General features: G+C 42.8%; 1 protein-coding gene across 8 annotated transcripts in view; it reads left to right on the top strand.

The window, feature by feature from the left end:
• TBX15 (T-box transcription factor 15) overlaps nucleotides 1-20,686 on the top strand; it is a 96,957-nt gene extending 76,271 nt beyond the window's left edge. For 5 of the 8 annotated variants that reach the window (XM_036343264.1, XM_036343268.1, XM_036343270.1 and 2 more), the window contains 3 exons: nucleotides 3,434-3,531; nucleotides 8,372-8,470; nucleotides 13,468-15,851. In XM_036343264.1, coding sequence (XP_036199157.1) covers nucleotides 3,434-3,531; nucleotides 8,372-8,470; nucleotides 13,468-14,252 — 982 coding nt within the window. In that variant the 3' untranslated portion in view covers nucleotides 14,253-15,851. Of the gene's footprint in view, nucleotides 1-3,433; nucleotides 3,532-8,371; nucleotides 8,471-13,467; nucleotides 15,852-18,184; nucleotides 18,232-20,420 lie in introns of those variants that run through there. The other 3 variants (XM_036343271.1, XM_036343272.1, XM_036343265.1) reach the window with 3 other exon arrangements.
• Nucleotides 20,687-22,192: the final 1,506 nt, after the last annotated feature.

Here is a 22,192-nt window from a genome sequence, read left to right as displayed (position 1 = left end):
TGTCTTTTTTACCTTAATATCTCCGAACTTAGAATAATTGTTTCCTGGTTGATAACTTGTTTATGTCTTCAAGATCCTGATCAGTAGACTTCCCTTAGCTCTTGACTGTCTTCTATTGAGAGATAACCAATGGTTTTATCAAATTCCTAGCATATGTTCCCTTTGTTACCAGCAAATAGGATGGGGAAAGAGTCAGAAGGAAGAACTACAGAGGAAATAAATAGAAGAAACATAAAAAGCAGCTCTTTATTTCAAGAAAAGAAGCAGAAACCATGCACTGGTGTGCTACCTAATAGGCTCATGAATGTAGTTGTAATTGTTATAACTGTCAAATATTTGCTGAACTCCAAAGGGATGGCCCCAGCATTTTTTTTTTTTTTGAATGAGAAGGTTGAAAGAATATTTCTTCACAGCCTGGCTATTTTTCCAAATCAGTTATCTCAAGGCATAATCAATGTGGAAAGGAGCTCTTTGGCTTGCTTCCTCTCTTTCCCTTTCTCCCTCCTCTTCAGCACATTCTGTTGGTTTGGCCAAGGAGCAGACTGAAAAGTCTAAAAAGACAAGGCCTGGAAATCAAAGAGGTAATTACAGCCAAAGGACTAAACAAAGAGGATTTGGGTATGGCCTCTGTTGTCACTGGAGCAAACAGCGAAAAGTAAGCAAGAGGGCGACACTTGCCAAGTTGATCATCTCTGATTGGAAACCTCAGAGATGACATCAGTCTCCAGTGTGCAACAAGCCCAGAGTGGCTCACCATGTGGAACATGTTAATGATATGTGGTTACCTAAGACCACTTTTTTTTTTTATTTGTTAGACAAAGAATTCACATTTAAGAACCTTGAGATAAAATTCTGCAAAAAATAGGGTTTACTGATGATGAATAAGTAAACAATGAGTTACACAGGATAAACTTTGAAAAGACATCCAAATGGCTGAAGGTGTAAATAAGTGGTTGGCAAGGACTCTTGTAAGAGATGATGAGGGTGGAACTATTGGCCTCGGCTAAGGGGACTCAGACTCTGTTGAAGGTTAGAAATTCCATGACGGGAACGGAAGAAACCAAAGGAAACCAGAGTCAAGAAAGGCATAATCAATAGAAATGACTCCCAAATCTCCAGTGCTAGAAGATTCCTTCTGTCTTCAGAGTTTTGATTTTACATCAAGTTTTTCCCCCTCAGTTTTAGGCTTTGAAACTGAATGCGCGTTAAAGTTCATGAAATAATGACTCATACCACTGAGATCTTGCCAAGTAACAGGCATTGTGCTAAGCACCGGGACATAAAAAAACCCCATAAGATCCCCAAGTAAACACACCAGTAGTGAGAGAGGTGAATTATTTAATACTCATCTTGCCACGGCACGTCACCAAATCCTGATATATAGAGCTATATTTTCTAACAATTAGATCTAGCCAACGAAGCTTAATGATGAGGTTTGAGGACAAATAAGAGGTGGCATACAGTAAACAAATATGATTAATTTTTCTACAAAGAGATATACTTTGAGTACATAAATAGATTCTAATAGATCTGTTAAAAAACTGAATATTTCCCTTGGGAAATACTCCAACAGAGGCTGGATAACCATCCAAATGGTATCATAGGGTGACACCCAACATCCCTCCGATTTATTTATTTTTAATATATTTTATTGATTTTTTACAGAGAGGAAGGGAGAGAGTCAGAAACATCGATCAGCTGCCTCCTGCACATCTCCCACTGGGGATGTGCCCGCAACCCAGGTACATGCCCTTGACTGGAATCGAACCTTGGACCCCTCAGTCCGCAAGCCAACGCTCTATCCACTGAGCCAAACCAGTTTTGGCTCCCTCCGATTTTTAAATCTAGGATTCTGGAACTCAGTCTTTCAGGTGGATTTTAGATTTGGATAAATGCTAAATGGTCACTATCCTATATACAGTTGATTGCTTTAAATAAAAATATCAATACATTTGCCACAGGTTTTTTTGCCTGTTATGAAAATGAAATAATAGTTAATTTTCTATTTTTTTAATAAAATAATATTGGAAATATTATCAGAGTGTTATTGGTACTTCACAGTCTTCTATCACCTTATTGTGAAATGAAAAGGGACTGTTTCTTGTTCTTGAGCTAATATTGTTACCATCATTGATACATGTTCTTACAAAGAATGAAATAGAGGAGGTCAAACAATAAATAGCTCATCATTTATAGTAAGCCTCCCATGCCACCAAAGGGAACCCTAAGATATTCTGATGGGCCACAACATTCCAAAGCAAGGCAGTAAGACCCAGCCTGTCCTGTTTCTTAAATTCAGCAAGGCTCAATGTGGCTGTACCTGCCTATCCCCTTAGTATTCGAATGTCCTAATTGCTTGGACTCTTTCTCTCCACAAATAGTTTCATGTACTGTATTCAACATTAATGTAAGGTGACTATGTGGAGATGTCTTCTATTCCTACTTTTAGCAGATTAACAGCTAATAAACACCATGCAACACCCTCTCCTCCCCACCTCTTCTAAAAATACAGTGTTTGATTTGCCAACATTGGTGTATTTAAAGCCTCCAAGATTCCAGAGAAGACTTGAGAAAGTTAACTGTGCAAGTAAGGCATGTTCAGAGAGGAAGTTCCAATACAAAAAGCCAATCAGTTTATCAGCAGCTCATCTGAGAAGAACCTCAGGGTATTTTATAGTGATTTTTAAGAAAAGGATATTTGTTCTCACTTAAAATAAAACTTCTCACTTTCCTCTTGGGATACAAGACAGAAGAGAACTCTGGAAATGTTTTACCTGGGGAGATAAGTTTCATCTCAAGCGGGAAAACTTGTCTTTTCCAGGAAGGGACACCATGTTATATTTCAGTGACTTATGCCATTTCTCTACCCTCCTCCTCCATAGTCCCCAAACTTCCCTTCCTCCACTTAGATAGAAGCAGTTAATTCTAAACAAAAGTCAATAATCAGAAGCTGTGTTCAAAACTTTAAATGAAACCCCATCTAATACTCTGTTTTGATGATATGTAATATCCGCAAAAAAAATGTCTGAGATAACCTGGATAGTTATGTTAAAATGATGTCCGTCAACACCTCATATAAATGATACAGACTTTACTGAAGGGTAAAGTAGCTACTCTCTGCTCAACTCTACTCATGATATTTGTGACCCTGACCTTAACTTGTTCTTTTTCTCATGCAGACCAAACCTCCTTTGAAGGAAGGTCAGGGTGAAATCCCATTACAGTTATGACTTGCTTGCAAATAATCTTCTTCTTCCTCTGGCCACCCAGTGTCACGTGTGCCTTGTGCTCTTCCTGATTAGTTTACTGGTGTTGCTGTCTCTCAGTGCTTCTGTATATACCACCTGCCAGAAAAACCACCCAGGCCCTGTAAAAAGTCAGTGTGTTTCTTGGGATTACTTACGACTTCCTTTACTGGCTTTTCTCTCTGCAGAACCGGACTGGAAGCCATCATGGAGACTTATGCGTTCTGGAGACCCCCTGTACGCACACTCACCTTTGAGGATTTCACCACCATGCAAAAGCAGCAAGGTAAAGCCCTGGGAAAAGCCTCTGCTCAGAGGTAGGGCCAGGGAGGGGGTGGGAGCTGAACTAATATAGCACATCTAGCCTCAAGCCCAGCCCAATTTTCCTGGAACGAAGATAATTTGGTAGCTCTGTAAAAACCAGAGCATCAACACTTGTACAAACAGGCCAGTTCCAGCTTTTCACCTGGCACCCCAAATTCTCTCTCCTTCCCAAAGCAAGGTTATACATTCATGATTATGATGGTGGTGAAATCATTTCCATCACTAAGCATTCATGAAGCCCTTGGCATTGGAAGAGATCTTCAGAATTACTTCACTTATTCCTCATGGCAGCCTTATCAGTTCTCTTGTTCTAGCTTTGTGGATGAGAAAAAACTTAGCTTTGGCTTCAGCACTGACCTATGAAGCAGGAGGTCACGGTTTGATTCCTGGTCAGGGCACATGCCTGGGTTGCAGGCTCAGTCCCCAGTTGGGGCGTATAGGAGGCAGCCTATCAATGATTCTCTCTCATCACTGATGTTTCTCTCTCTTTCTCACTCTTCCTCCCTTTCTCTAAAATCAATAAACATATATTAAAAAGACTCCCAAACTTAGCTTTGGACAATGGGAATAAATCACTCCAGGTTTGAAAGTAAGGAGAGGGCTGCCTGAATTTGTAGCTTGTGCTCTCTCCTTGGCTTATGTGGGACATGCCCCTCAAGTTGATGTGGTAGGTAGAGTCCCCTTCCCCCACTGCTTTGTGCTTTTCACCCAGTTTCGAATATCCCTTCCCTCATAGCTTAGGTTCATAAACCTGTGGCCACGTGTATAGATGGCTCCTGGGCTGATTTCACCTCCTTTTCTCCATCTAGTCAGTGACTCTCCCAGGAGCAACACTCATTCATCTGGGTACCAGAGTGAAAGCTTTCCACTGTGTCAGACACCTTATGAGTCTCCCTCTCCAGTCTTTTCTTACTCAAAAGTGACCAATCAAAATGATAGATTAAGCCTATTCTGTTCCATCAACAGGCCACCGTTCACAGAATTCTATCTTTGAACTTGTGGCTCTGTGATATGGGAGGCCATTCTAGGACTTGACAGTTCATTATATTACATTCCCTCTCAGGGGAGCTCCTGGCAGTTTATATACTAAAAAGGGTTTGTAACATAAAACACTGAAATGTCTCAGGTTTTACGATGAATAACAGAGATTAAAAATATAGGCTCTGCAGTCAGACAGTGTGGGGTAGGCTCTTCTCACTGTTCCTTCCTAGCTTTACAAACTTAGTCAAGTCCCTCATCTTTTCTGACAGTTTTCTCATCTGGAAAAAGGGAGAATATAATAGAATTCTTATAAGGACTAAAGGAAATGCATTTAAAAAGACAGGAAGCACTCAGTACATGCTAGCTCTCATCATCATCATCTCACCACCACCATCATCAAACCTATGTCTCTGTATATGGATACCTAAGAGGAAGATGAATCAGGGGCAAGAGATGTCGCTTTTCTAATGATTATTCAAAACATGATGAGCCCATTCATCTTTATCGGCATCTAGTGAGGCAAATGATCCAGAATTCCTATTTCTATTTTTATAAGTGGAAGAGAAATGGAAGTGACTTCCATTTCATATGAAGTGACTTGCTCCCCATAAAGCTTTAGTAGAAGCAGGTCAATAAATATTCAGGGTGTTATACTTCTTTAAAAATTCTCACCCAAGGACATGCTTTTATTGATTTTAGAGAGAGAAGAAGAGAAGGGGGGGAGGGAGAGAAACTTCGACTGGGGATCAAACCCACAACCTGGGTATATGTCCTAACCCGGAATAGAACCTGTGACCTTTCCGAGTATGGGACAATGAACCACACTGGCCAGGGCCAGGGTGTTATACTTCTTTTAGTCTTTCATGGCCCGTTTGAGGCATAAGTTTTTTGGGCAGGTGCAGCAATGGGAAACTGCATGAGTTGTTTAGGTATACAATATCTCAGGTTTCACGGTGCTTCTACTAAAAATTTATCGATACAAAGACTTATTGCTGATACTTTGCAAACAATGGTTTAAGAGAAATTGAACTTTTGAAGTAAAATGTCACACTTATTCAGTGACTCCCTTTTTCATCAGTGGGGGGAGAATGAGCCTGAATTATTGGATACATATGGCAGTGGGATGGGCTGGAGGAAAAGCCAAGACTCTATTTAACTGAAATACATTTTTGAACCATACACTGAACTTGATCCAGATTTTCATTATTAAAATATGTTAGTTTCTTGACGTTAACAAAGGACGTAAAAGTAACAATCCCCATTTCCTCTTCCTTTAAGAAGTAAGAATTTCAGTAACTGTGGACAGTATCACTCATAAAATGAAGAAAAGAGTCAGAGCCATCTGTGTTGAACTGTTTTTGTGTCTTAGAAGAAGTACAGAGTGGTGAATTTCTAGAGGAAACTTCAGTGGCAGACCGATTGTGTAGCAATTACCTTTTAGTGAGAATATTGACAGTGTGGGCACTGAATCTAACATCCAAATGATGACTGACTCACCAAAGTGTCCATATTACCTCACTGCTTCAAACACATGACTCTCTGGCATGTCACATACATGGCCCAAGGCAGTTTTGAAGCTGCTGCTGCTACACCAACCTAACTGCTGGATGAGGTCAAGGGTGCTTTATTCATTCTGCCCTTGCTTAATTTTTATTATGTTTTATTAAGATCCACTTTTGATAAATTTCAAGGAAAGCACTTAGTTGAATTAGCCACAGGTTGTAAACCTAATCCTTCTGTTTTTAAAAACATAGTGAATGGGCGTCCTCATTGTTTTCTCTTATAAGAATGCATGGGATTCAGTGTCCTCTGCCTTTTGCACAAAAAGAAACCGAGGCATAGAACAGTCTAGTACCATATCTGCAGTTAAGTGGTGGAAGAACTGAGTTGAGAACTCCAAAGTGGATCTCCTACTTGACAGGACAGTTTCCACCAGACCACATTATCTTTCCTCATTCTACCTTAGTACAGCTTTAATTTTCTATTACAAAATGTAGTTTATTCTTCCAGTTGATGGCTTATTGTTCAACAGCTTATGCAATAACTCTCAATAGGTCCATATTTTATTTTAATGAAGTCAAGTGCTTGGTCTAACCTTCAGACATATTCATGTAGAATTAACAAGGGCGTTTATATTTTTGGAGAGTCTGGGGGTAGAAATTTCATTTCAGGAATGGCTTCTTGTTGAACACTGCTAGTGACAGGGCCAAAATGAACTAACCAACTAAGTTATGCTTGGGGAAGTTGACTGAGACAATACAGAGACAGAAGAAAAGAAATAACAGCCCAGGTTAGTTACAGCCAAGTCCAATCCTGTTTTCCCGATGATGTTCAGATATTGTTCTGATAATGATGTTATAATGACATATATGATGGAGCTATTTGTATGGCCCAAACTGAGAGTACCTTTGTGAGCAGTGTCTCCAGGTATATCTGACAACTGTAGTGCTAAAAGGAACCCTCCCGGACCAGTGACACCGGAGCTACAATATGTCTCCATCTGTGGAAGTGAGGAGAACTGCTGTTGACAGAAGCCCTCCCTCTCCTCAACTGATAGCAGACACCACTAGGCAGATTTCAGCACCATTGGGTGTTTTAATGTTTGTGAGGTAGCTGAAGTTAGGATTATGAGGGTCTCTGTTGGTTTTTGGGATTTGTTTTAATTAGAGGTTGGTTAGTGAGAGGAATCAGTTACTGAGCAAATTTATACTAGTAAGAGATTGGGAAAGGAGAACAGTTGAATGGGTAGCAGCCTTTGAACTACCGTGTGATCACTGTAATGATTCAAAAATAGCTGATTTAATTTATCACCGAGATAAGGAATAATGCCCATGAGGAGCTCATGACAAGGATTGGAGAACATTTTAATTATCACTAAAACCAACAGTTATTGGTTACATTTTCTATTTTGTTCCAAAGTCCCTTATACTCAGTGTGTCCAAAAGTGATTCTATGATTTACCTCACAGATTTGGCGCCCTCTCCTGGAGGAAGGACACCACCATCCATTAATCCCCCACCATATCCAAACATTACCAAGTTCTTAGATCCATCCACATCTTAATTTCCCTTGCTACCACCCTACTCCCAGGTGTCATCATTTCTCATTTGACTTTATTCTCAGGCTCCCAGGGGTGGTAACCAAGCTGCCAGCAACCCTGGATATACATTTTTTTTTAGGTTTGAATCTTTTGGGAAGGTTATGTGCCTCCTAACATTTCTAGCCAAAATCCCACTGAGTCTCATGGACTCTAATTGAGTCACCTGAACCAATTGCTGAGGCAGTGGGGGCGGTGAACGTGATGCCTGGATTGCCCAGATGCAAGTCACGTGCTTTTCCGAGTCATGTGCTTTTCCAGGAGGCTATGCAAAGGTCAGATGTACACTGCAGCAAGGAAGGCAGTAAAATAAGTAGCAGAGAAAAAACAAGTTTATGGAAGGTGAAAAAAATAGGGGCAGTCCACCTAGGGAATGTGGAAGGCATAAAACAGGCCATCTAAGAAACAGAAGGACCAAGGTGAAGAATGAGAATTGGGCAACTATATAGAATGCTGTTTTTAGGGGAAGAGGTTTGGATCTGTGCATATCTTTAAACTTTATAGAGAAGGATAACTAGGAGTCTTTCTAGACTGAAACCACACAATTCCCATTAGTGCTCTAATGTTTCACCTTTGCACACTGAGTGGGGTCCTGATTTCCACTAAGGGTAATTCCTTGGTTGGGATGAACAGGGCTGTGATCATTAAACTTTATGGCTACTGGGTTGATTCCCTGGAATCAGTCCACAGGATGCTGACATTTTACCTCTTACCTGTTTGAAAGCCTCAAAGAAAGCCACTCAAGGACACATAGTGAATCAGCACTTCTCAGGGACAGATGCCATCGAGTTCTACGAGAGGGGTGCCTGGCTCATGGAACCAAGTAATTACATGGAAATTTATTCTTTACTAGCTCAGATGGGGTTTTGTTTTACCATTTTTAAGTTTTATTTTTTTGGGGGGGATGGGGAAGCACAACAAATTGAACCCAAAATGAAGCTGTATGTGAAAGCCTCCATATTACAGTCTGGAAGTGATCAATTTAAAGATGCAAAAGTCAGCAGGTTTGCTATTCAGGATTTTCACGGTCACATTTAACTGTCTTCATAGTGCACAAGTATATTCTGGGCTATTGTCTTCATATGGAATCCCTGCTACACATGGATTCTTTTTGGTTATTTTGGCTGTTAGCCTTGAATATTGGAGCAAATTAAAGTCGAGTTTGAATGTTAATGAACACCTCCTCACTTTGGTCAACAAACTAGGGTGCAGAAAGGTAGAGTGGGTGGAGGATAGGTCTTGGAATGCCAGAGGCTTTTTGGTTACTTAGGACATTATGTTTTTAAAAACATTATATTAGTTTCAGATGTACAAAATAGTGATTTCACATTTATATACTTTACAATGTGATCACCATGGCAAATCTAGTCAATATCTGTCCCTATATACAGTTATTACAATATTACTGACTATATTCCCTATGCTGTACAACCCTGTTCATTTATATGTGGAATCTAAGAAACAGAACAAACTAACAAAACAAAACAGACTCACAGAGACAGAGAACAAACTGATGGTTGTCAGAGGGGAGAGGGATAGGGGGATGGGTAAAAAGGTGAAGGGGATTAAGAGGTACAGACTTCCAGCTATAAACTAAATATCATGGCCATTACATTTGAATCACCTCTCAGAAGTGGATTAAGTCCTTTGAGTAGACTCAGTGGTCTTCATCCACTGGGAAAAGTATCCATCTATCTATTTGAGTTCAATTCTGCTTTGCTTGATCTGAGAAGAGATGGCGACATAGGGCATCTAGTGTCCATAGGGGCAGAGCTCATTGGGGAGGGACCAATATTCAGAGAGGAAACAGAGTTGGGAATATGGCCCTTGTGAGTCCATAGCTGTCACGTGCCCAGTGATCTGTCTTCTAGCAGTTACATCGGGGCATCTATCTGTGACACAGTGCTCACCAGTGGAGAGGCCGAGATGCTCAACGCCATGGACAGAGGCCAACATCTGTGAGCCATCTCAACAGAACCCAAATGCACCAAGATTCCCTTCTCCTTCCTTCATTCCTTCAATCGTACAAGGGAAGAAGAAAGGAAACAATTATTTAATGCCTATAAATACTTTGTAATATATATTATCCCATCTATTTCTTAAAACATCCCTACCAGGTAGAGATTCATAATTCCATTTACATGGAGAGGCTAACTTGCTAAGCCAGAAAAACATCTGGAATTGGAACTGAGTTTGTTTGACTCCATAGACCATGTTCATCATTAAGTAAAGTTTAAATCAAGACCCTAGAGCAGTTGGACCTGGCGGGCAGAGAGGGGATGAGGGAGGCACGCTTTTCTCCGAGAGGCAGTTCCGACCCCTCTGTATCAGCGTGGCCTGGCCTCCCACTCTGCCCAAGCTTCTCTGCGATGAGAAGTGTTGAAATGCACAGGGAGGGTGGCCTGCCTCCTTACACTTACTTAGCACTTGGCTGGCACTCCCAATCTTGTTTAACAGCTGACAAGTTGTTAGATCATAACAGTAAAGACTTCTCAGTATCTCGGGTTGGTTCTCTGCAAAATGCATACCATGGTCTTCTCTATTGGACTTTGAAAACTCGCTACTATCTGTACTAAGCACATTGGAACATTTCTTCAAAGCCAAAAGAAGCATCCTGACCTCTCGGACAGGTTTGCTCTCCCCACTTCAAACACTAGTTCATATGGGGGGCTCCCACCCCCTGAAGCTCAGCAGGCCACCAAGTCTCATTTCCAGTTGAGTGTCGTTTAAAAGCCAAAGCAAGCTGACTACAAACTTTTTAACATGTGCCTCTCATCTGCTCAGCAGAAATCCCTGTAACTTGTTAATAGTTCCCGTCTTATTTTTTTGTAGTGAAACCAATTGAGGGCTTAAATCAGTACCATTCGTTCCATCTCGGGTCACCCGAAAAAACCATTAGAGTTGTAAAAAGTCATCTGCTCCATCCTACACTTCCTGCTGCAGGGTGAGGGCCAGTGCCTGGTGAAGCCTACCTGTAACAGGACAGTGCAATGCCCTGCACAGGGGCTCTCTGGGGGGACTGCATAAACACCAGATCTGGGAGAGCAAGGACAGGCTTTCAAAGAGAGGAGACCAGATACAGAGCCCATAAAACACAACTCTCTTTACAGCTGGAGTCGAGTTTCTCCATTTGTGCTGTAGCAATTATTTCACAGAAGCTCACAGCATTTGGGGTGAAAGATAAGGAAAATGCCTCTAAGAGGAACTATAGGCTTACAGAAAACAAATTCCCAAGCTTCCTGTAAGGCCCTGCAGGCTAGGCATTCAGAGGTACAAAGACAAGATGCACCAGAGGTTTTTTCTCACTCTCCCCAGTCTTCCCTTCCAGAATGCCTTCGTTTTATTAAAAGGATTCCTGGAAAGGATTTGTTATTGGCTATTCGCACTTTAGCACCAATTGAATTCTCAGACACAAATGTAATTTTAAGAAAAACAAACTGAAGTCTATCAGTTCAAGCCCCTCATTTCACAGGTGAGAGGAATGAAGAGGTAGCCCACCTCGCCCGTGGTCATGAGCTGGGTAGATGGAATCAGGCTTGGTGCTCTTCCTACCATGGTCAGCTGGCTGATGTCTTCCAGAAGTAGTTACCATATTGGCCTTATCTCAATTTATGGAATAAAAGTCTTTGTTACCTCTCTTAAAGGAATTTAAGGCATAGACAAGAAACCAGGAAGGTGAATTTCCTGAAATGACTTTAAAATCAGCAGCTATTTATAACTAAATACAATTCTACCTTAGAAGCTCATTGGGGAAATTACTAGTATTTTGGCCAAGGAAGAGATATTAGTTGGGCTCTATAAAAATCTGACACTGACATTAAGAACTAAATTTGTATTTTTACATCCATCACTATTACCATTTCTGCATATGTAGGCTGAGGCCTTTCTTTTCTTGTTAAAAATGAACTTTTGGCTTCTCTTGGAGGTATCTGCCTCTCTATGTGCAAATCTGGGCCGTCCTCTCTGGTACCCTATGGGTGGTTTCTTTGCATCCCAATATCTGGAATCTTGCTGGTCTTCTTCACATTTCCCTCACTGATAAAAACTTTATTTCTGCTTCTTTCCACTTAAAATGTCCTTGATCCTTTTATAACAGCCCAGGTTCTTAAGAGTCCCTACATGAGTTGTGGGTGACCTTGGAGAATCATAGCTCACTATCATTCTGGGAAACTCCCAACCTTGCCCTGAAGGAGGAGCTCCACCATGGTAGATTCCCTATGGAAGACAAAGCAGCCGCTCATTCTAGAGAATTCAAAGGAAAGGTCCAACAGCCCCAGAACCCAACCACTGTCTTGAACTTCCAATGGGGAGACAGGAAGTGGAGGCTTGAGAAGGTCCTTTTTGGTCTTCTTAAACTATCTGAAGGCAAAAGCAGGTTGTGTTGAACTGGCCCTTAACCTGTTGGTGCATCTGCCACCAGTCCAGTTCTAATATCCACATGTCACAAGAGCCCTTTCAGATCCAGATCCAGGGGCTTTATGAATTGAAAGGGACCAAGAGGCCCTCTAACCCAATATGTGCTCCCTAGACCAGCAGCATCAATATCACCTGAGAACTTACTGGAAATGCAAATCCTCAGGCCCTGCCCCAGACCTAGAGAATCAGGAACCCTGGGGGGTGGGGGGTGGGGGTGGTCAGTGATCTGGGTTTCAAGCCCTCCATGATTCTCAAGCACACTTGAGTTTAGCAATCACTATTCCAGTACTTAGAAATAAGGAATTTGGGTTGTATCATTGGTTCTTAACTAGGGCTGCACATCAGAATCACTTGGGGAACTTTAAGGCCATATGAATATGGAGGTTCCATGCTCAGAAATTCTCATTTAGTTGGTTTGAGGTGGGATTCTGGAACTTAAGAAATTTTTAAAGCTCCTCCTACCTTGAGAACCACTGATCTAACTCAAGTTATCATCTTCTAGATAAGGAAACTGAAACTCAGAGGGGAAAGTGATATGCCTAGGGTCAGATGGGGGGGGGGGGCGGGGAGGGGTGGTGTAACCAAGCTGAGATCTCTAGACTTTACTACCTGATTGGCTCTTGTCCTGGTAAATATCCCAAACCCAAAGATGGCATTTGCAATATTTGTTCCAGGCTTTGAAACTGGGCAGGCTTTTATAAAAGGAGACTTTGTTTTGGTGAGCTTTGCTTTATGCTTAATCTCGCTCTTGCAATTGTGCTCATAATGTATTTCATGACAGAACTGCAATCCCATACCTCAGTTCCCACTACCTGGGCCACTCTGCTCAGCCCTCCCAGGCCTCAACCTTGACTTGGCCCACCTTGCCCCAAGTACTACATTTCCTCTAAGATTAAGACCCTGAGATTTGGTATCCTATATTTTTTGCTGGAAGTCTAAATATGGTGAAGCAAGCAACAGTGCCTGATTAAAATACATATATAATGCATTTCCACTGAGAATGGGAAAAGTTGAGCTACTGCATTTCAGTGCTGATTACCAGAGGTCTTACTGGAAAATGAGGTTGATGGTAAGAAATGGCAAAGTGAATATTAGAAGGCTTATTATTTTTTCTGAAAAGCAAGACTTCACAGAGAAACAAAAGAGTTTGGTATTCTTTTCTGTCACCCTCTTTGTCCTCTTTTTTGGAGAGGACACGCGCGCACACACACACACACACACACACACACACACACACAGGTGTTATCACTTACCATAAGTTTGCTGAGCTAAGAGAAACCTGGTTCTGTAAAAATCAGCCCATCTTGGACATTTGAGGGTACCTCCTGCATGGCTTGCATCTGGCCTAGACAGACTCAACTTAAAAGGCCTCTGTCTCAATGGAATTCATGTTTTATTTTTCAGGGGGCAGCACAGGCACTTCCCCGACCACCTCCAGCACTGGCACACCATCCCCTTCAGCTTCTTCTCATATTTTATCTCCATCCTGTTCTCCTCCAACTTTTCATCTGGCCCCCAACACTTTCAATGTGGGCTGCCGAGAGAGCCAGCTGTGCAATCTGAACCTCTCTGATTACCCGCCCTGTGCCCGAAGCAACATGGCTGCCTTGCAGAGCTACCCAGGGCTGAGTGACAGTGGCTACAACAGGCTGCAGAGTGGCGCTGCTGCAGCCACTCAGCCCTCCGAAACCTTCATGCCTCAGAGGACTCCATCCCTGATCTCAGGAATACCAACTCCTCCCTCGTTGCCTAGCAACAGCAAGATGGAAGCCTACGGTGGCCAGCTGGGGTCCTTCCCCACTTCCCAGTTTCAGTATGTCATGCAGGCAGGCAATGCGGCCTCCTCCTCCTCCTCGCCACACATGTTTGGGGGCGGCCACATGCAGCAGAGCTCCTACAATGCCTTCTCTCTCCACAACCCTTACAATCTGTACGGATACAACTTCCCCGCTTCCCCTAGGCTGGCTGCCAGCCCAGAGAAACTGAGCGCCTCGCAAAGCACTTTACTCTGTTCTTCGCCTTCCAATGGGGCCTTCGGAGAGAGGCAGTACCTGCCCACGGGGATGGAGCACAGCATGCACATGATCAGCCCTTCGCCCAACAACCAGCAGGGGGCTAACACCTGTGACGGCCGGCAGTATGGGGCGGTCCCAGGCTCCTCCTCCCAGATGTCGGTACACATGGTTTAAAGGCCAGTCCAACTAGCAGCCAAGGCCCCGGAGTCTCCATGGGCACCTCCTCCTCTTTAGGAGCCCAAGGCCCTTGAAACACAGGAACTGCATATATATGTATTTTTTTTTCTGGAGGAGGAAAGCATATGCCAAGAACAAGAGACATTGAAGCCACTGAAGTACACTCATGATGGAATCATCTTCAACCCAGTGGCCATGCTCCTGCCTTCCCAAAGCTGTTTTATAAAGCATCGTCTACTCCAGAGTGTTCTTTGAAGAAACTGAATAATCATTTTATAATAATGTTAAGGGAGATGCTAGTGTCTTGCAGCCATGAAGTTAGCCACACACACATACAGAATGACCCATACATACATACATGCATGCATACACACATATGTTCACACAGACTCATACACACATACATATACATGCACATAGACTCAGAACTGGGTGAACTCTGTGGAGGGAGGCCCGCAATGGGTATTTTCGCCGAGAATTGTCTGTGTATGACACTAGATGGACCCGGCCGGCAGTATTGCCCACCTTTCTCCCCTGCAGCTGTCTCTGTTTCTGGAATGAACCATGTATCCTGGAACCCCTTCCCATCGATGAAGGTGGGAAGACATCAGAACTACAGCTGGACTTGGCTTCTTGAAGAAAATTGTTTTTAAACTTTGGTTGTCTTCAGTCAGTGTGATGTTCCCAGTGGTGCCGTGAAAAGATGGAGAGAGAGAAAGAGAAAGAATAGAGGGCAAGAGAGAGGCCGAGAGCAAGACTGACAGAGGAAGTGTGAGGAGTGATGAGAGTTTCAATTCACCAAGGAATTGGTTTTGGTTTGTTTCCCTAGTCCCCCTACAGGTTATAGAAGGAATCATGGTGTTGTTGAGGAGTGAGCTTCTCTGGGACACTGTGCCTGGTAAAGGGCAGTGGTGAGAGGGACCGTGCAAGGAATGAGTCTTGATCCCACAGCTCTGACCATTGTGATCCAGAAGAGGGTGCACCACGTGGGAAGTGTGGATTCTGGAGCATGTAGCCTGGTGTGAGAAGGGATGTAGGGGAAGTGTGAAGATGGAAAAGTATTATAACCCTGGCAGATGGAACCAAGTGCAGAGGGGACAAAAGAAGCCTGGTCTTCACAAGTCAGATGCAGACACCTGGCAGGAGAGATCCTGTCATGTCCCAGGGAATTGCAGATGGGCCTTCTACATCCTTCCACCTGCCCTCAGATCTCCATTTTTATCAAATAGCTCATTGCATTTTGATGTTTTGGGTTTTTGCCTTCATCTTTCCCTTCCCCTTCAAATCCTTTAATGATAAGAAAAACAAGTGGGGTTTGGTGCAAGCTCAACCTTTTAAATGGTGTGGAAATGCAAATAATACCAAGTAAAATAATACAGATACTATTAAGATTTTTGGTTTTGAGGTGTTGTAGATAAGTGTATTTATGTGCCTAGTGGGGAATTCAATATTATGAATATTAAAAAAGGGGGCAATAAAAAGGGTATGTAAAATATGTATGAAGAAAAGGTGTATAAAAATTTGCCCTAATGCACGGAACTCTGTTTCTAAGTGCCAAGCACAGAAAGCCGCTAAATAAAATCTTTGCCATTGTTCTCTGTGTGTTTGTTTCTATGGCAAATGTGAATAGCAGCCTATGCACATGCCCTGCACTTTACAATGAACACGGTGCTCTCATCTCCAGTACTTTACATGACCTTTATTCAGATCCCATGAAGAAAATATTACTGTCCTCATTTTATGTTAGTGAGCTCCAGAGAAACTGAGCAAATTATTCTGACCGAATCAGAGTCCATCAGAGAGAGAGGTAGAACTGAAACCAAATCTGATTTCAGTGGGACATGCACTTTCAGATTAGCCCTAGAAGCCTTCATGAGTCTAAGAGCCTCCCTTATCACAGTCATGTGCTAGCTAGACATTACATGAATATCTCACCGAATCCACCCACAATTCTGCAAGGTAGCAATTATTTTTAGCATCATTTTATATACAGTAGGTCCTTGGGTTACGTCGGAGATCCGTTCCTATGGTGCGACGTAACGCGATTTTCGCTGTAAGTCAGAACCCACCTACATAAGCACCTACGTCACTCACATGGAGCACATACACAGCAGTAATGAAGTGAAACAGTAAAAAAAAAATTAAGTGAAAGATAAAAATTCCTGACCTTTACTTGTGGTAAATAATAAAAAACATAAAGCACATATGTACATACATCAAAATGACAGAACTTTTTTTTTTATAAACACTATAAATGGGAGATGGTGAAACGATGCACATAGAGTCCAACTACCTGTATCTGGAAATAAGCTTTAAAAAGGTTAAGTACTTGACCAAGGCCCTCAGGTGGTAAGTGGTTGAGCTGGTGGAATTTTGACTGTAAGATCTGCGCAATTAACACTCCCCTGGAGCCTCAGCAGTCCTGTGAGGAACAATTAGGAAGGAAGACATAGCCTAAGCAGTGGTAGGCAAACTGTGGCTCGGCAAACCGAGGTTCGTGAGCCACATGTGGCTCTTTGGCCCCTTCAGTGTGGCTCTTCCACAAAATACCGGCTCTTCCACAAAATACCAACTTCTGCTCATGGGCCATGAAGTTTCAATCGCACTGTCCATGTGCGCCTGCACGTGGTATTTTGTGGAAGAGCCACACTGAAGGGGCCAAATGGCTCGCGAGCAGCGGTTTGCCGACCACGGGCGTAAGGGGTTGAATGAAGACTGCCTCTGTGGCTGGATTTACTTGGAATGTTTAATTGTAAATATATGCGCTCTCCTTTGAATGTACCACCACAGCATGGGAGGGGTGATTCTGAGTTGTCATGCACTAAATAATGACTTCTAAGACACTAATGTGCCTAGGGCTCTTCCACATGTAAGCACTTTCCCATATCCCATTTGAACTCTGCAAGAGCCATGAGATGTGGACAAGGCAGGAAGTACTGTTTTGTAAATGGGAGATCAGGATGATAAAGGTTGTAACATGCCTGTATTTAAATGGGCATGGGAAGCAGCAGAGCCAGGACCTGAAATCTCCTGCCCTGACTGTTCCCTGGTGGACAGTTACACTGGGAACCCACTGACCATTTCACCAGGGCTTGATTGGGGGGTGGTGGCAGGTTGCCGACCATCACACTCATTAACTAGATATGGAGCTTGGATTGGGGGAACAAAACCTTAATTAATCATCACTTTGGTTTTATAAATAGCTCCAAAGAGTGGCATGCCGGTTAATTCCATTAGCCACCAGACCATTTCCAGAACAGCAGGGACAGTGGCTGACTGAGGGCCTTGTGGTTTGTAGGCTCTCTGAGCATGACATGTCTCAAATTATATTAGGTACAGACAATTTCTGTAATTTGGATGAATTACAACAATACAAATCAGTTACATCTGAATCATGGCATATGTTTCTATCTGTAACTGAGAAGTAATAAAACTATTTATTTTTAACCAAAACTGGGTAAATACTCAAGAATATGCTCTACCCTATTCTCTCCAATGCAATCGTGAAAATTCATTGTAATTGGTACACTGGTTACATACAAAGTGCTACTAGACGTTATTATATACAAAGGCCTATAGAATTATATTCCTCCATAGTTAAGCTGCTCCTCCTTTGCTCCTGTTTCTTGAGGAAAGCTATCTTGTTCCTCTTTGCATCCTCAATGCCCAGGACAGCTCCCAGCCTCTTACAGAATCTCAATACATATTTATTCTTATTGCTGAATTTATCAACCAATCCCATTTGTCAAGGATAGTGCAAAATGGTTGCATTCACTCCAAATTAACGGGGCCTAAATTTACAAGGATTTATTGTTCTTCATGCTGTATTCTTTGACAGATTAATGTGAATTTAATTTAGATACTAGCTTGTCAGCATCCTTACACATAATGGAGAATAAAAAAATGTTTCTTGGTTTCTTTCCTGAAAGGGTTCACTTTTTACACAGCCAGGCACGTGTGAGGCAAATGACAGAAGATGCTCTCTGCAAACTCAGAGAAGATGCTCAGTGTAAAAAGGTGAGGCTGGGGAGAACTTGATTCAGCATTGAAGGATGCTCAGAATTTTTATAGAAGGAATGACAGGCTAAACATAAAATAACATTTTAAAAGTCAGTGAAATAAGTTTTAGAAGAAAAATGACAGCATCTCAATTCAAACCTAGTAATTTAAGAAAATGAGACATTCAGAAACTTCTTTCAGCCTACAGACCAGCCGTTCTCAACCTGTGGGTCGCGACCCCTTTGGGGGTTGAACGACTTTCACAGGGGTCAACCTAAATACATCCTGCATATCAGATATTTTCATTATGATTCATAACAGTAGCAAAATTACAGTTATGAAGTAGCAATGAAAATAATTTTATGGTTGGGGGTCACCACAACATGAGGAACTGTATTAAAGGGTCGCGGCATTAGGAAGGTTGAGAACCACTGCTATAGACTAACATCCTCTTTTATGCAATACTTTGTCATTTGTGAGAGAATCAAGGGCTGAGACTGGAGGGAAAAGAATCGAGGGCTGAGACTGAAGGGAGGAATCAAATGTCTGAGTCATTATTGAGCACTCTGAGGATTTCAGAAGCTCTGCTGTACCAATTTGCATTTAATAAACTAAAGGAGAGAGGTCTTCCCAAGGAAACCCAGCCACAAAGATACATTTTCACCAAGCTTATCTGCTTATGATTGTCATTTGGAAATCTGATTTTATCTGGACATAACTTCATTGTAAGTCAAAGTATATACAGGGTTTGGTACCATCCCCTGCTTCAGGCATCCACTGAGGTCTTGGAATGTATCCTCCTGGAACAGGGGGAACTCCTGTCTCTAGCAAACAAATGGATAGTATAATTTTAGATTGCAAAAATCATTTTGAGTAATTTAAAAATAATAGGATGAGAGAGACTGATGGGGGAGTAAGGATAAAGGCTTATGCAGACATTACCTTAGAATCTGCATTCTCCAACTTATGTTGAGGATGGCGTGTCCTCATGGGAAGATGGGTTCTGCTAGCCTTGCGTCAGATGAGGCTGGGCATTTCTGTCCTCCCGAGGGCTTTGTGGCATTGACACTTATTTACTAAAGCCCTGCTGCTGACCTTCTGGGACTGGGGCCATTTAGGGATGCCTCAGATCTCTATCTACTTCATGGCCACAGTGAAGTCCTATTTTCATGACTCCCTTGGCAGAAGGATGAGAGTCATTCCTTCTATGACTTCATTAAAAGGTTAAAACTGATGCTCAGAAAACCAATTAATAACAAATTACTAATGAGTGATAAATAATAAGAAAAATATTAAGTACAACTTGGTATTCTACAATGTTCTCAGGATTATTCTATGTTGTTTGGGCATGTAGAAAATTTCTACCTTGAAGATGTCAGCCTGGTTAAGAGGAGTAAATATATAAGCATATGAAACAGTGAACAATAAAAGGATTAAACTGCTGATAATGGCCATGCAGGCATACCTCCTCTTATAGTACTTTGCTCTACTGCATTTGCAGATGTTGAGTTTTCATCAATATGCAGGCAAGACCCTACACCAGCAAAAAATTATGACTTACTGGAGGCCCAGGTAATGTTTATTTTTTTTAGCAAAGAAGTATTTTTAATTAAGTTATGTATATTATTTTTTAGACAAAATGCTATTGCACATCTAATGGACTACAGTATAGTATAAACATGACTTTTATACACACTGGGAAACCCCCCCCCCCAAAAAAAAAATCATGTGACTCACTTTATTGCGATATTGACTTTATAGTAATGGTCTGGAACCAAACCTGCAATATCTCTGAAGCATGTCTGTATATGAGGCACAATTTTAGAAAGGAACAAATTTTTATTGAGTGTTTATTACATGTTACACATTATGCAAGTTATCCTATAATCCTTGCAACTACCTTGTAGAACTTGTATTTCAGTCTCTATTTTATAGATGGTGTGGACGAAAGGGGCCACATGCTAACCTGACAAACTCAGGGAAGGCCTGCATAGCAGTCTTGCAAACTCAGAGACCTAAAGTAACCACAAAGGATGGTGTGAAATTAAACTTTAACTAAAAGCAGTTATGGTGGGTAGTTACATCCTAGGCCGGTATCTTCACTGACAAGGTCAACCTTTACCTTAACTGAGCCTATCTGTGTTTTTGCATCTATAATAACACTAGTGGCCCAGTGTGCACAGGAGGCCATCCGCCACTTCCATGGGAGCCCGTGGGAACATGCTGCTTCCGCAGGAGCTGGCAGGAGGGAGCCATGCTGCCTCCACGGGAGCTACACCACGTTTGCAAGCCGCTGGAACCCATAGGAGCTGGGAGCAAGCTGTGCTGCTTCCACAGGAGCCGGGAAGAAGCCGTGCTGTTTCCACGGGAGGCGGAAGTGAGCCAGGAGGGAGCCGCGCCACTTCCGTGGGAGGTGGGAGCAAGGCACTGCCACCTGCGGGAGCCAGGAGGGAGCCACACCGCTTTGGGAGGTGGGAGGGAGCTGCCGCCGCCGCCTGTGGGAGCGGGGACCTAGAGGTGCTCCATGCATCTCCTGGTGACCAGTTACACATGCAGCCCTGCTCCTCACCATGCCCAGCCCTGCCCCTTGCCACACACAGCCATGCCCAGCCTGTTGAACGGTCATTACTGTGATGCAGTAACAGACAATTTGCATATTACTTCTTTACACACACACACACACATACACACACACACATACATACTAGAGGCCTGGTGCATGGAATTCATGCACAGGTGTGTGTGTGTGTGTGTGTCCCTCGGCCCAGCCTGCACCCTCTCCAATCTGGGACATCCCTCTCACAATCCAGGATTGCTGGCTCCCAACTGCTCGCCTGCCTTCCTGCCTGATTGCCCCTAACTGCTTCTGCCTGCCAGCCTGATCACCCCCAACCACTCCCCTGCCAGCCCGATTGCCACCAACTGTCCTCCCCTATAGGCCTGGTTGCTCCCAACTGCCCTCCCTTTCAGGCTTGGTCCCTCCCAACTGCCCTCCCCTGCTGGCCCGGTTGATCCCAACTGCCCTCCCTTTTAGGCTTGGTCCCTCCCAACTGCCCTCCCCTGCTGCCCTGATCGCCCACAACTGCCCTCCCTTGCCAGCCATCTTGTGGCATCCATCTTGTGTCCACATGGGGCGGCCATCTTGTATGTTAGAGTGATGGTCAATTTGCATATTACTCTTTTATTAGACTACCCTTTGAAATGTCAAGGTAACTTGTAACTTCCCTTTTTCTGGAGCCCCTTGGGGACAACCTAATGTGCTGGGTGCCAGGACAGATGCCACAAATTCCTTCATTATCATGTTAATCGTTCCTGCACCCACCTAAGTATGTGTCTATCATTTTACCTTTTATCCAATCCCAGGGGTTTCCTTACTTTGCTTTCTCCTGCCTCTCTAGTCTGTCACCAATGGATTTCATGTAACTCACCTATATCCCTTTCTTTTTATTGCAGTGTATAAATACAGATATAACCTGCCATTCTCTGGAGCATTATCTCAATTCATTGAGGTTCTACTTCCTGGCATATGTCAACACTTTGGCTCAAATAAACTCACAAAAATTCTTTACAGGTCTCAATGGTTTTTTATGTTAACAATGGGGAAACTGAAACTCATGGAAGTTAGTAATGTACACAAAATCAGAGCTTGCAAGTGACAAACAGGCACCAACCCAGGCCTTTCCCCCACCATATTCTTCAAAAAGTGAGATTTATAGGGACTATGATAGAGATGTTTTCATAGAGAAGGTTGAACTTGAGTTTTCCTTTGAAGAATTCATCAAAACTGCATAAACTGAGGAGAAAGGATGGTGTAAGGATGGGAAGCAGCACAGTTAAGAAAAGTATGCTCCATATGGGACAATGAAATATGGCGGTGGGGTTGGAGGAGAGCATGTTCACTCTCTTAAGTCAAATCTCAAATCTCTTCAGTCAAATGT

This window comes from Myotis myotis, unplaced genomic scaffold (genome assembly GCF_014108235.1).
Source record: "Myotis myotis isolate mMyoMyo1 unplaced genomic scaffold, mMyoMyo1.p scaffold_m19_p_18, whole genome shotgun sequence".
NCBI lineage: Eukaryota > Metazoa > Chordata > Mammalia > Chiroptera > Vespertilionidae > Myotis > Myotis myotis.
The sequence above is the reverse complement of the archived record's forward strand: the minus strand, read 5'-3'. Positions and strand labels throughout refer to the sequence as shown.